General features: G+C 37.5%; 1 protein-coding gene across 1 annotated transcript in view; it reads right to left on the bottom strand.

Annotated features, from left to right (window-relative positions):
• The window catches only part of CDH12 (cadherin 12), a 223519-nt gene that overhangs the window by 38257 nt on the left and 171598 nt on the right, over window positions 1-13664 (bottom strand). The window contains exons 6-7 of the mRNA XM_039714778.1: window positions 12681-12868; window positions 2841-3094 (exon numbers count right to left, since the gene is read on the bottom strand). Of these exons, the coding sequence (XP_039570712.1) occupies window positions 2841-3094; window positions 12681-12868 (442 nt within the window). The remainder of the gene's footprint in view (window positions 1-2840; window positions 3095-12680; window positions 12869-13664) is intronic.

Here is a 13664-nt window from a genome sequence, read left to right as displayed (position 1 = left end):
TACAAATAAAGTATCGTTATAAAATCTCCCCAAGACAGTCCCTAAAGATCCAGAGCATGCCCTTTGCACAATGGCCATATGGAGGAAGGTGGCCCAAAGTGCCAAAGAAGCACCATCATATAACAAGTTTTCCCAAAACAAAAGAGGCCGTGCTTTATTTACTGATGGATCTTTCTGCATGGTAGGAAACCATTGGAGGTGGTAAGCTGCTGTGTGGAGTCCTACACAATAACTGCTGAAGGAGAAGGAGAGGCAAACCTACTTGCAGAAGTGAAAGCCATCCAACTAGCTCTAGAGATCACTGAATAAAAAAGTGGTCTGGATTCTATCTCTACACTGACTCCTGGATGGTGTCTAATGTCCTGTGGTGGTGGCTGCCCCAATGGAAGAAGACTAACTGGAAGCAGGGGTAAACCTATCTGAGCTGCTGTAATGGGGCAGGACATTGCTGCACAGGTAGAAAATATGACTCTGAATGTAACTTATGTAGATGCACATGTACCCAAAAGTTACGCCACTGAAGAACACCAGAACATTCTGGGACATAGTTCATGTTTTTCTGTGGGCATGAACCAGCTGAATCAACTCATAAATGTGACCCTTGGAGGACCTATGCAACTTATTGGTGTAATGGGTCACCAGGAAGAGCAGTGAGACTAAAATGTATTAACTGTAGATGAGCATTTGGACACTTAAGCAGTGAATTCAGGGTTAAAAAACATAGTCATGGACATTATAAAATGGCTTAGGATTCAATATTCTAGTGAAAACAGTATGTGGATAAACCATCGAGAGACAATTACTTTTCTTGTGTAGTTGCAAATACAGAATCAGTAAAAAGCACTTGAGTCTCCTAGGAGCGTTTGTGAAAAAAAAAAAAAAAAGCTCTCACTGAAGACTGGTTATACATCCAAATGATTCCACTGTCATATGAAAAACTGCTCAACAATTTCATTAAAGGCTTTCTATCTGGTTGCAAGAGAGTATGGTTTTCAACAGAATATTGACTTCACTGGGGCTATTTTCTTTCATAGGCTACCACCAGGGAAAAAGGTTCAGACTTCAGTCTTTGTTAGTGAAGGTTTTGATCCTTTTTCAGAGAAGGAATGTGTCAGAGACTCATATACAAATACTTTTCTATATTTTTAAAAAATGAAGAATATATTAAAAACAAGTCAAACAAACAGCAATAGTAATAGTTTTAAGCAAAAATTAATAGTAACTTGACAAAGCAGGAGCTAAATAGTCACTGTTGTATGTTAAATTTTTGCATGTGATTGCAACTAATATGCTTATTGTATGTTTTGAGAGTATAAGTATTGAGCCAAAACACACATATTTAATAAACACGGATTTAAAAATTCCAAATTCAATTTGTTATCAAATATGCATGAATTTACATGTACTTGGTAGACACTAGTGGCATTTTCCTGTTCTGTCATAGTCCTATTTGATAGACATTAATATTTAAAGATTGATGACATGCACTGTCTTTAATATTTCTTATGAAAATCTGGGGATAAAAAAGGGCCTGAAGTCAGGTAGGCCCAGCACAAATTGGTACTGGAAGTATGTGTTAACAACTGCCTACACCTTAGACCATGTCTAAGCTTTAAGGAGCTTCCTTGTCAGTACATGGCTCTGGTTCACTTTAATCTTTCTAATGTGGCTGTAAATAGGTTCTCAAAATCAATGTATTACATTTGTATACCAGATCCCCCCTCCTTTTTATTTCATTAAAATAAGCTATAGCAATAAATGAGAGGTTTGCCTGGCAGGAATTTCCATGTGCTGAACACAGCATGTTGGTCAGCAATCATGTCCCCATAGCCTCAGCTAAAACACATCTGATGATTGTTTATGAGAGCATTTGTTCTTTGCAAGATGTAGAGAGTAAATGGTGAAAGGGACAGTTCTGTCATCCATCGGGGTCTAACTCAAACAGACATAGCAAGTAAAACCTTTCTCACTACTGTACTTTGAAGATATTTTTGTGGAAGATTCAATGTAGAGGACCATACCTAAGCACATATTGTCTCAAATTTTCTAAGCATTGCTACAGGAAAGGTGTGATCAGAGGAGAGGATCGTGCAGAGGTGGGGCTGGGCTGTTCTCAGCCAACTTCCTGCTCAACCTTGAGACTCATTCTCAGCTTCCACCTGCCAACTCATTGCCTGGAGAAATGCTGGCTGTGCATGTGCCAACAAAACTGTGAAAAATCTACTTTACGTAAGAGGTGTGCACCAGGTTAATTATAAAAGTAATGGATTGGGCCCCCTCAGTCTCTCTGGAGGTGTGTTGTGGCATGTGAGCCAGCATGGTTTGAGGAGCTTGTTGTGGGAGCTGAGAACTTATTGAAGTGTACCTTACAAAATTAAGGGCTACCACTCTTGTGGAAGTCCATTATAAGAATTTAAGAGCTTGCTAGCTGACCTTATGAGTCAGAGTTATAGTGATGGTATGATAATAGCATGAGAGTTCCCTGACATATGTCTTTGTTCAGACTGAAGGAGAATTTATAGCAAATATCACGTCCTCTACCAGTGGGTTGTGACACCCAAGACACCATGCTATTCCTTAGTCTTAACACACCACCTCTGAAGTCATGTCAGTGTGTGGTAACTTACATGATCAGTATGATAAGAAGCTGTGAGCACTTAATGATAATTCACCCAAACGAGCATCTCCTTCCAATACTTTTTTCAGAGCATGAGTTATCTGTTATAGTGACAGTCTAGGTATATTTTATATTTTCATACTAAGTTCTTTGCCAGTGCATCCAACTGTCAGCCGCATTTTGGGTTGTCAGAGAGTTACTAAAGGAAGAAAAGCTCTCTTACCTAACTGAGCTGCTGCCAGCATCAAGGTCTTGTGCTGTCACTGCACCTATAATGGTCCCCACTGGTGTATCCTCATAGACTTCCATTGTGTACATGGGCTTGCTGAACACTGGAGGTTCATCCATGTCCAAGACATTTATCTTCACAGTGGCGGTATCTTTGAATGGACCCACTGAGTGAAATCGATGGTCAAGATGGAGATTGGAGGCCTCCACCTTAAAGGTGTATGCCTTCTTTGTTTCAAAGTCTAATGGCTGTAGAAAGAACAGAAGCAAAACATTAGATTTGACTAAAAATTAGGCATTGAAAAATCATTTTGGTTGGATTAATCTGACAAATCTTAAGATGCCTTTTGTGCAAAACTCATCTCCTGAGCTAATCAATCATTTAAGTTTGTTTTGCAGTTCATCTTATGCTAAGGTGAATTTTGAAATAGGCCAGATGAATCATAGTCAGGAAATTACTGCTGCTCTACATCGAAAAAATCAGGATGACTGGCATGGATGTAAACAGTTATAGTGTACATGTCTGAAGATAAATGAGTGAGATTCATCTCTTGCAAATGAGCTGAGTGAAGGTTAGTCAGAGATTTGCATTTGCAACTCCCATGCACCGGCAATCAGCAGTCTCTAACGGATCCAGCTCCTTAAATAGATTGCCTAGTTTTTTTAGTAGGAAAGGCTTTCAGAAGACCATGACAGTGATGAAGATGAGCCCAAATGAAAATTCTGATCTATACTAATAAGTCAAACCAAACTACAGGTACGACTTGGAATGTGAATTCTAACTTGATCTCAAACAAGCTTTTCCTGTAAAATGTTGATCTTAGCAGTGAACTGCTATACATGCCATATGTTTGATCTGCATGTACTTGGCAAAATGCAGACTTTGGCTCTGTCTTATGATCCTAGGTGTAATTCATAAGGTCTTGAAGATGACACAGCAGCTTTTGTGTAGTTATGTGAGGTTTTGACAGAATGTATCCTGCAAAATAAGGTTGTTTTGATGTGGGTTTCTGTCAACACATATCAATTTAGTGCCTTTACTTCTAGAAAGGCAATCATCTCAAAACCCTTAATGCAGTCTTATTTAGTTGAAAAGATGCAGAAGCTTTATTTTCATTTAAAGGGTTTATCTGCATTGGCTTTCATGTTGTTTTTAACATTTCTAACAAAGCCTTTTCCTGATGTCTGGGTAACACTGGCACCTAGTGGTTTCTGCCTATAATTGTTGAGCTGGAAATTTGCTAACAGGAATGAATAAAAAAAGAGCACGTTTACATGTGTATGAACAAGAATATTTCAATGTCTGTTATTTTTGACCCAGTGTTTCCAGACAGTTGTCACAGCCAGGATAGATTTAAATTCTATCTTTATCACAACAGCACATAATTGGCCAAATGACAGATTGGTGTAAATTGAAACACCTCCCTTAAAATCAATTTGGTTACATTGACTTGCATTAGCTGAACAGCTACCATAATTATTATAAATCCTTACAAAAGACTTTGTCATTTCGGTAGACTAGATGCTCAGGGGTTTTTTGGTTTTTTTGTTTTTTTTTTTTTTTGAGCTGAGGACCTAAAATTAGCCACATAAATTTTAATAGAAATAATCAGACTTGAAAGTAATTCACTACCAAACACAACCATCCTCCTACAGACAAAATTACCAGAAAAGCCAGTATAGGCTGTACCTTTGTGTCTGGACTGACAGAAAGAAGAAGAAACTAAGTCTGAGAAGAAACAGACAAAATTAAGTCTGGTAGATCTCATGTCCCAGTGGTGAAACCCTAAGATGTTGCCTTCACTAAAAATAGACATGTTGGTCCATTATCCATATTGCTGCCACACTGTATTTTCATTTTCTATACTACTCATGCACACTTGTCATGCATTGCCAAAATAATTTTGCCCAAAACAAAAAAGAAAAAAAAAGAAAACTCTTCTCCAGATATTTATATAAATTGGTAACACATTTTCAAAAAACATAATGAAAGGAGAAATATGAAGATTAAGGACTTAGTCAGGAGAGAAAAAGTCAAGGGTTAAACTAGAGATAAATGATTAAGACAAATAAAGTAAGAAATCTAAACTCCCACATAGGTAGTAATTCTGGGTAATACCTTGTATGTATCTTTCATACCACCAAAACTGCATTAAAACTTTTCAAGTTGGCTGCTGTAATACATCAGCATATTTGCAAAGAGATGTATTAATGGAAAAAAACATAATTCATGGAGTCTTTGCAGCCTGTCTTTCACCAAATTGCTCTTCAAGCACTTATACTAGGTCATGGTGCAGGGCCAGTGCCCAGTCACAACATTTCATGATGCAAGGGGAACAGAAAGCAGGAAGATTTCAAACAGTTTTGTCTATTGATAGGTTCAGACTGGCATATTTTACTGTTCAGGTACCCAGGAAGCAGGCAAAGTGGCTGCATTACTTCTCTACTCCCCAGCATTATGGGAAAATACTAAAGTATATATTTAAAAATACAGTGTGATCCCAAGAAGAGATAATGTTTTCCACTGTAACCTCAGAGCAACTCATCTTCTCTTTCTGTCCTTCTATGGGTCTGATGATAAATATAGTTAGGGGTTATGCGACCAGTGCAAAGCACAGATGGCAGTCAAAATAAGAAGAGACAGGCTGAAAGTGATGAGCCATCATGAGAGAAAGAAATCAGTGACAGACTCCCACAAAATAGCCTTTAGCCTAAGTAAGGCTAAACCACAACTGAAATGTATGGAGAATTGGGAGATGTTGCAAATGGTAAACCTAGGACTTAATTTCAAATAGAAAAAAATTTTGTACAACATATAAAATGTAGCAAGAGTATGGTTTTATTGTCTTGTGAAATGGGGATTGCATGCTACAGTCTCCTGACCAGTTCTGGTTTTCCCATATTTGAACAGTTAAGTCATATAGATAGCATTGACAGTTTAACATTTAGTTTTTTTCTGAATTGTCCAGACTTTGCCTGAAAACAGTAGAATTGAATGTCTGCATAGGTCTCAGGCAAAACCTTTCGGATTTTTTGATTTTTGGTTTAAAACATGTTAAAAAACCATTTCATTATATTTTTATTTTTTAGTTGATATCACTAAAAGCTGTAAAGGAAATGAGTGGTCCACACAATATTTTACCTGTATTAAAACAACAACAAAAAAAAACCCCAACAAACAAACAAATAAAAACCTCCACCACTATGTTTTGCTGTTATATAAAAACTGTCTGAGGGTGCTCAGTCCCATTTTCAGTTTGAATCTGGAATAGGGCTAAGAAAATGAACACAGTAAAATGTTTGAATTGTACAAAAACTCCAAACCGGCCCTGTACGGTTCTTGAAATATCTTTCAATTAAGCAGATTTTAATGAAATTACTCCATAGATTTTTTTAATAAGCAAGAAAAATATGTATTCCTTCTATAAAAGTAATTACATGCAGAAAGTAAATTTGAATAAGGCTTTTATTTTGCAAAGTTTGTTGTTTTAGTCTGGGGTTTTTTTGTGTGCAGTAAACAGCATATTTGCTAATAGGAAGGTGATACCTTATTAACTGTGAACTATTAAATAGCAGGAGTATTCCTAATTGATATTCTAAGTACCAGTGACAGAACAGATGTATTTGGCCCCCTCAACATTTCTTCATCTGCCTTTTCCTACGTAGGGGTTACCAGCTGCTCTATATAGTTGCCTAGTAAAGTGCTATCAGCATATACACACCTGTGCACAGCAAAGCCATTCTACAAATCCCCAAATCAAATACATACTGACAAATCCCTTTACCTTGCAACTCTGTAAGTACCATGAATGGACTTATTTAGTATGACTAGGACAGCACAAAACCAGCCCTGTATTAGAAATAAACATATTTTGAAATATTGTTGTTTTCCACATTCAAAGCAGAAGAAATGGTGCTATAGTGGGAAAGAGAGAGAAATAATTAAAGAACTGAAAGAAAAAAAATGGTCCAAAAGATATAATGAATTATAATTATAAGCACAACAAGGGTGGAAAAAGAATTACCCTCTCAGTTTGTTCTGCTTCACAAAGAGGCAGGACTGGAAACTCCAGAAATTTCTGCTTTTCACCCATAGATATCCACACATAAGAAACACTCTCTCACATAAGAGAGTATTGTTTCTTATAGAGGCTTTCACCTACAACGATGGAAAAGCTATATTTTTGGATGAGATTTTAAGCCACGGGACATAGGATAGTTATGGATAGTAGGACTGGGTTGACAGGAAGTGCATAATAAATTAGGCTTGACTTCATAATAGCATTGTGCAGTTGCAGAATCGCTCTGGGTCATCTGTGCTAGTCTCAAAAGCTGGAAACACTTTCCCCTTCAAATGGGTTGAGCATCTATGCATTTTGTTAAATATTGGCATAAGACAATTTGCTATGCATTGACACAATTTCTGCATGAGCAGTTAAGTTTCACTAACTGGACTTCTGCACTGGATTCTAAATAGCATAAAGAAATAAGTGGTATTACAAAGCAGGTTTAGTAAAGTAGGGTCTAGATCAACCAGGGGCATTCATTACTTAAGTGTTTAGAATGCACAGTAAAAAAACAGATCTGTAGTGAGTATTTCAAGATTTGATGGCAAGTGGACAAAATATATGTCTGTTCTGTATCTGGAGAAGGGGAGAAGCTGACCAGTGTCAGGGGTTCAGTTTCTTGCTGCTCTCAAGCATCTCACCCATTTCTGAAGGTGTCTTTCCCTGTTCCAGGGAAAACCAGACCAAACAGCTCTATCCACAAACTACAAAGACTGAACATCTCCTCTTCCTTACTTTTCCTGTTCTTTATGATTGTATCTGCACACAGCTGACCATTTTCTGTCTGTAGTGAAGGACTTAATATCATCTGCTCTTCCTCCTCAAAATGCACAACCACTATTCCCACTCCCACAAACCCAGGAGTTACAATTACAGGCAGACAGTGCCTGTGCTCACACTTGCAGAGTAAATTCCCTGCCTTTGGATAGAGAATGTTTGGGGTGGCGTGTGATGAGAAGTCTGTACAGTTTTGGTAGTAAAGCAAGGAGTAGTTTTAACACAGTTCTCACTGAAGGGCATTGGGAGTCTGCCTTATGCTTACTCTTGTGTGGTACAGGTGTTCTCAGACTGCTCTTAGATTACAGCAACTTCCCAGAGCTATGAACATAGGCTGTCCCACAGGCAACACAACGGAACTTAGCCCACAGTCAAATCACTATTTATTGACTGCATTAAAGGCTTCTAAAAAGTGCCTTCTGAGGTTAAAAGGAAGCACACACTCCTAATACTTTCCTCCAGCTTCTGGTTCTGTTAATTGTCCCCCAATTTCTTCTATTTTATCATCACTAAAGTCACTGTTTCCCATTGTGCAATGCTATGACATGCTGGGATTTCATGGCCAAAGGTTTGTCATCTGATCAGTTAGTTTTAGTCGTGGTGCACAATTTACAGAAAACAAGATGTGTTTGTCCCCTGAATTTCCACTGAACCACGTGGAGAAGTTCACCAGTATAATGGAGCAGTGTATGATCACAACAGGTGAAGCTTAGAAAAAGTTGCTTTCCAAGGTTTTAATGAAACACTGCACAAATTAGTAAAGTGATATTTCAAGCAGAACAAGTTCAGTGCCTGAACCCTACTCAGTTTCTGGATTAGCACGTGCTGAGCTAATTAAAAGGCCTCTGCACAAAATGGGGTTATTGTATAAACTCGTCCTTGGTTTAATAAATTTAGTGACAACTTTTCAGAGAAGGTTGGAACCTTCTATTTTCCTTTACTGTTGTGCCTGGCCATTAAAGACTGCAAAATCAGTTGCTTGCCTGGGACTGATGCATCTGAGGCCACTGTACTCTGGCATGAAGGAGATGGCCCCTTCTGACGCCATGTTTCTTATAGCTTACCCCCACTGTAGTTTGCTGAAGATCAGGTACAATAGAAGATGCTATCTAAATACCAAATGCAGTAAACACTTTTTTAAACAACACTAGACAAGGGAGGGAATTATAATTCTATTCCTAATATAGCAATATTTCTGACTATTTACAGAGAACTGTATACAGCACTACCCTTAAGCCAAGTTCTCCCCCCCCTCCCCCCCTTTCTTAGGGATATTATTTTCCTTTATTTTTTTTATTTTGAGAGGCAAAAAATATTACAGTACTAACCACACAGTGGTGCTGGATGGCATTTGGATGATTTATTTAGCAGAATATAAGAAAAGCCATTTCATTTTTAACACATGTAATTACCACAATAGTAGTAGTAATCAAACTTATATAGGATCATGGCACCAAAAAAAATGGACAACCAAAAGGAGATGATCTAAGATTTTCAACTTGTCCAACTGTAGCTGTTCTTACCCATTTCCAAAGCAGAGAATGGCATCCCTGAAGCAGAGAATGGCCTTCTGCATCCATCAATACACTCACTGTGCTAAAAGGAACAGTTTAGTCTGTGCTATTTTTTTCTCATCAAATGTATTTTCCACCAAAAATAAAGGTAGTCCAGGAAGGCTTAATTTTTTACCAATTTTGATATAGAAATCTATCAATGTTTTTCTGCATAATAACAGAACATAAAAGCATCTGTGCAGTGATGGACAGTTTCTGGCTGCAAGAAACTTTTCAGAGAAAATAAAAGCAAATTTTATAAATGGTATTGAAGTGGCTCAGCACGGAATTACTGCAGCACTTACAGCACATGCTTACAGAATATGCTATAATAGAGAAGAAATTGCGAACTTGTTTTTAAAGCATTTTATTAGTAGCTTTCACTGTTTATTATTTATAATTCTTAATTGAATGTGTTGGTCTTATTCTTTCACCCATTTTCATTTTTAAAAAGACTTCAATACATACTTAAATATTTGCATAATTCCACAAAGTCAAATCAGGCTGTGTCAATTTTATTTTTTGCTTCACCTCTAATTTTCTTTCTGCATGCCCTAATGTCATCCTTAAACGTTTTCTGAGATGCCTGCCCATTTTTCCAAAGATTATATAACCTCTTTTTTCTCCTTAGTTTCTTCAAAAGCTCCCTGTCCAGACAGGTCATTTTCTATTTTTTTCCTGCAGCTGTATCCTGTCCTGTAGCTAGTCTTTTGACTCATAGGGATAGCCTTCTCCTGCACCTTCAAGATTTCTTTCTTAAGGTATGTCTATCCTTCCTGGACCCCTTTGTTTTTAAGGCCTGTTTCCCAAGGTACTCTCTGATCAGCATCCTGAAGAGGCTGAAGTTTGCCTTCCAGAAGTCCAATGTACAGTTTAGTTGATACTCCTTATTTTACTGAACACTGAAAACCTTATGATCACTGTATCCCAGACAGCCTCTGACCACCACATCTCCCACTAACCCTTCTCTATCTGTAAATAGAAGGGCTAGCAGAGCCCCACCACTGGCTCGTAATCTTCAAACATCCTCCAGCTGCTTACAGAGTAATATATCCCCCTCTTCATCCTGGTTGGGTGGTCTATAACAGACTCCCACTAGGATGTCTGCCTTGTTGGCTTTCCCCCTGATCCTTACCCATAGACACTCAACCTCATCACCACTGACCTCAAATCCTGTCTTGTCAAGAGATCCCCAATGTACAGAGCCACCCCAGCACCTCTCCTTCCTCTCCCATCCCCTTGAAAAGCCTGTGACCATCCATTGCAGCACCCCAGTCATGCGTGTCATCCCACCGTGTTTCTGTGATGGTGATTACAGCATAGCTTTCCTTCTGCACCATGGCTTCCAGCTCCTCTTGTTTGTTGCCTGTACAACATTAGTGTACATGCACTTCTGGTGGGCTGATCTCAACTTCAACTCCAACTTGCCACTCTCAGGCTCATCTCTGAAGAGCCTGGTTTCATCCCCTTCCCCCTTCATACCTAGTTTAAAGGCCTCTCAATCAGCCAGTTTATGGGCTAAAATCCATTTTCCCTTGTTAGATAGATGGATGGAGCCTCTCTGACTCTAGCAGGCCTGGTGCTGTAACAGTTACCCCATGATCAAGAAACTCAAAATTGTTCTGATGACACCGGCCCTTAAACCACTTATTGGTAGCATGAGTTTTCCTGTTCTTTCATCATTCATCTCTGCCACTTAAGGAACTGAGCAGAGCACTGCCTGCACTCCTGTCTCATCAGCCAATCAACCCAGAGCCTTGAAGTTCCTTTTTAATTACCCTGGCACCCTTATCAACATCATCATTGCCCACCTGGAAAACCAGCAGTGGGTAATAAATACACTTAACCACAAGTATGGAAAATTCTATTGCTGTGTATTAAAAAAAAAAAAAAAAAAAGAAAGAAGAAGACACACAGAGGAGGCTTAGGACTAATGCAAGGAGAACTGAATTCTATCAAAAACCTGGTGTTGATGATGAAATATTAATTTTTTAATGGTTCCTGCTTACTGCATTTTCCAACTGGCAGTGCATATGGAGGGGTGTGCAGCTGCTCAGCCTGACAGCTCCAGATGGACCCATTTTTGAGTCATCTGCATGGAGGGGAAAAAGGTGACCAGAAGGGTTTTTAGAAATGAAACAAAGTCTACAAATTCCCATTAGGAGGAAACGGAACACTCAAACCTTTAGTCAGAAAAGAAGGGGGGTGTTAAGAGGTCAAAGAGTGTGTGTCTCATTGACAAATTACTTCCTGTGAGTATAGTGGCTTCCATTTTATGTCATTAAAACTAGCAGAGTCAGTGACTTGACATCATGTTGTTCTTTAATGCACCCGTAGATAATTTACTATTTCCCAGGTCAGGAAGTTGAAGCCAGGACTTCCATTATTAGAATGGATATAATGCAAGTACAGATCAATGGTCAGAGCCAAGGAAATTTAAGCACCAGCATTCTAAATTTTCTTAGAATTAGAGCTTCACTTTTCCTAAAGCTTATCTTAACATACATGTCCAGAACACTTTCCTTCCCAGACACTTGCAAAGTGTTCAGCTAATAATTTGGATTTTTTACAAAATTTACACCTACAAGTCTGAGCTGTCTATAAAACATAACTGTGCCTTCCAAAATGACCCGTGGTTCAGATTTCTTTCTACTGAACATGTTGATCATTGGTGTATATGTAAATGCCTGGGCTCAGAAAGTAATAACTGGTTAAAATGTGAAATTCCCTGTTTTGATTTCTCCTACTGAGTGCTTTAATCACCAAATTCTAAATGAAAAATGTCCTTTCCATCTTCAGAATTCATTAATTCAGTAATCATGAACTTATTCTAGTGTGCTAAAGCAACATCAATGACTGAGATGTAGTGTGTTTTTCTGCATGAATATCTTATAACCAGCTACTTGGAACACCATCACAAGTTTGGAAGTAGGACATGGCTATTTGCCATTTGGGACTCTTCTACCCTGAATGAAAACTGTGTTCACCTTAGTACTTTACAATATTCATTCTCAAAATAGCAGACACAAAGTCAAATTTTTCAAAATAAAAATGCTTATAAGTCAAAATTTATTACATTTTATCTAACATAAAATATAACTCTTTCATTCCATGCTCTGAACTAAAATGTTTTTTGTATGGTTTTACGTAGAAAACTTCACAAGCAAGAGAAATTTTACTTTCTAGACAGAGATTAGAATTACTTCTTCACCATGACATTATTTATGAAACATCACATCTAATTGTATGTGAAATGAAAGATTAAACTCAATGCCATTTAAAATGAAGATCACAATCATGGATTCAAATAGAAATATAAACTACTTATGTAGCAATCCTGATGTGAGCTACTTATGATGTAAAATTGTGAAGGGTTTCATTCCCTTACCTGGTTTACCCTGTTAGTCATAGGCACATCCACCCATTGGTGCCACATACCTTTTTCAGTTTAATGACTCCTTCCTGGGTGTACTCATCTGTTGTGATGTCAAACAAGTTTCCTCCATCTCCTGGAACTATGTTGTACTCAATTTCTGCATTTTTCCCAAAATCAGGGTCCACAGCTCTGATCCGTCCAATAGCAGAACCAACATGAGAGGTCTCAGGTACTTTTAAATGGAAGATACCTGTGAAAAAGTGGTAGACAGTCATTCTTGGGATTTCGTGGTAATTACAACATGTATTTCTGATTAAAATCATGGAGCCTGGGTAAAATAAAAAGACCTAAATAATCTAATTAAAATTAGGATATTAATTAAAATTGGAAAAAACAAAGGTTTTGAAAAATATATTCCAGTTTTATCTATTGACTCCTTAGATTCTAGATTTTGTCCATTACAACTGCAAAGGCATTAGCATCTCTATCTCTTGAGATATATATCTGTATTTCTATCTTAAATTTTTCACATGTAGTTGACTCTCTTGAATTAAATTGTACTTATAGATAGTAGTACAATTAGATAGCACATGTTTTTAAACACTTTCCTCCTGTTTTTTTTTTGTTTGTTGTTGTTTTTGTTTTTAATTTTGTTGTTAATTTTTCATTTGCTTGGGTTTTGGGGGGTTTTTTTGGGGTTTTTGTTTGGTTTGGGGTTTTTTTTTTTTTTTGTTTGTTTTTGTTTTTGTTTTTAATTTTGTTGTTCATTTTTCATTTGCTTGGGTTTTTGGGGGGTTTTTTTGGGGTTTTTGTTTGGTTTGGGGTTTTTTTTTTTTTTTTAGAAAGTATATTTATGACTTTCACATTGATTGAAAAGAAGAATTCAATGGAAAAGGTTTTCACCCAGTTCTTTAAAATTCAGTACTATAAATAAATTTACTACTGCTTTTAGAAGATATAGAGTATTGTTCACACATGAACCACCAGAGGGTGCTCTTAGTAAAATTTCAGAGCTAAGCAATTTTTAGCTTAGAACACTTTTGTTT

The sequence above is a fragment of the Passer montanus genome, unplaced genomic scaffold (assembly GCF_014805655.1).
Source record: "Passer montanus isolate IOZ18808 unplaced genomic scaffold, ASM1480565v1 scaffold31, whole genome shotgun sequence".
NCBI lineage: Eukaryota > Metazoa > Chordata > Aves > Passeriformes > Passeridae > Passer > Passer montanus.
This window is presented reverse-complemented; position numbering and strand designations above follow the sequence as displayed.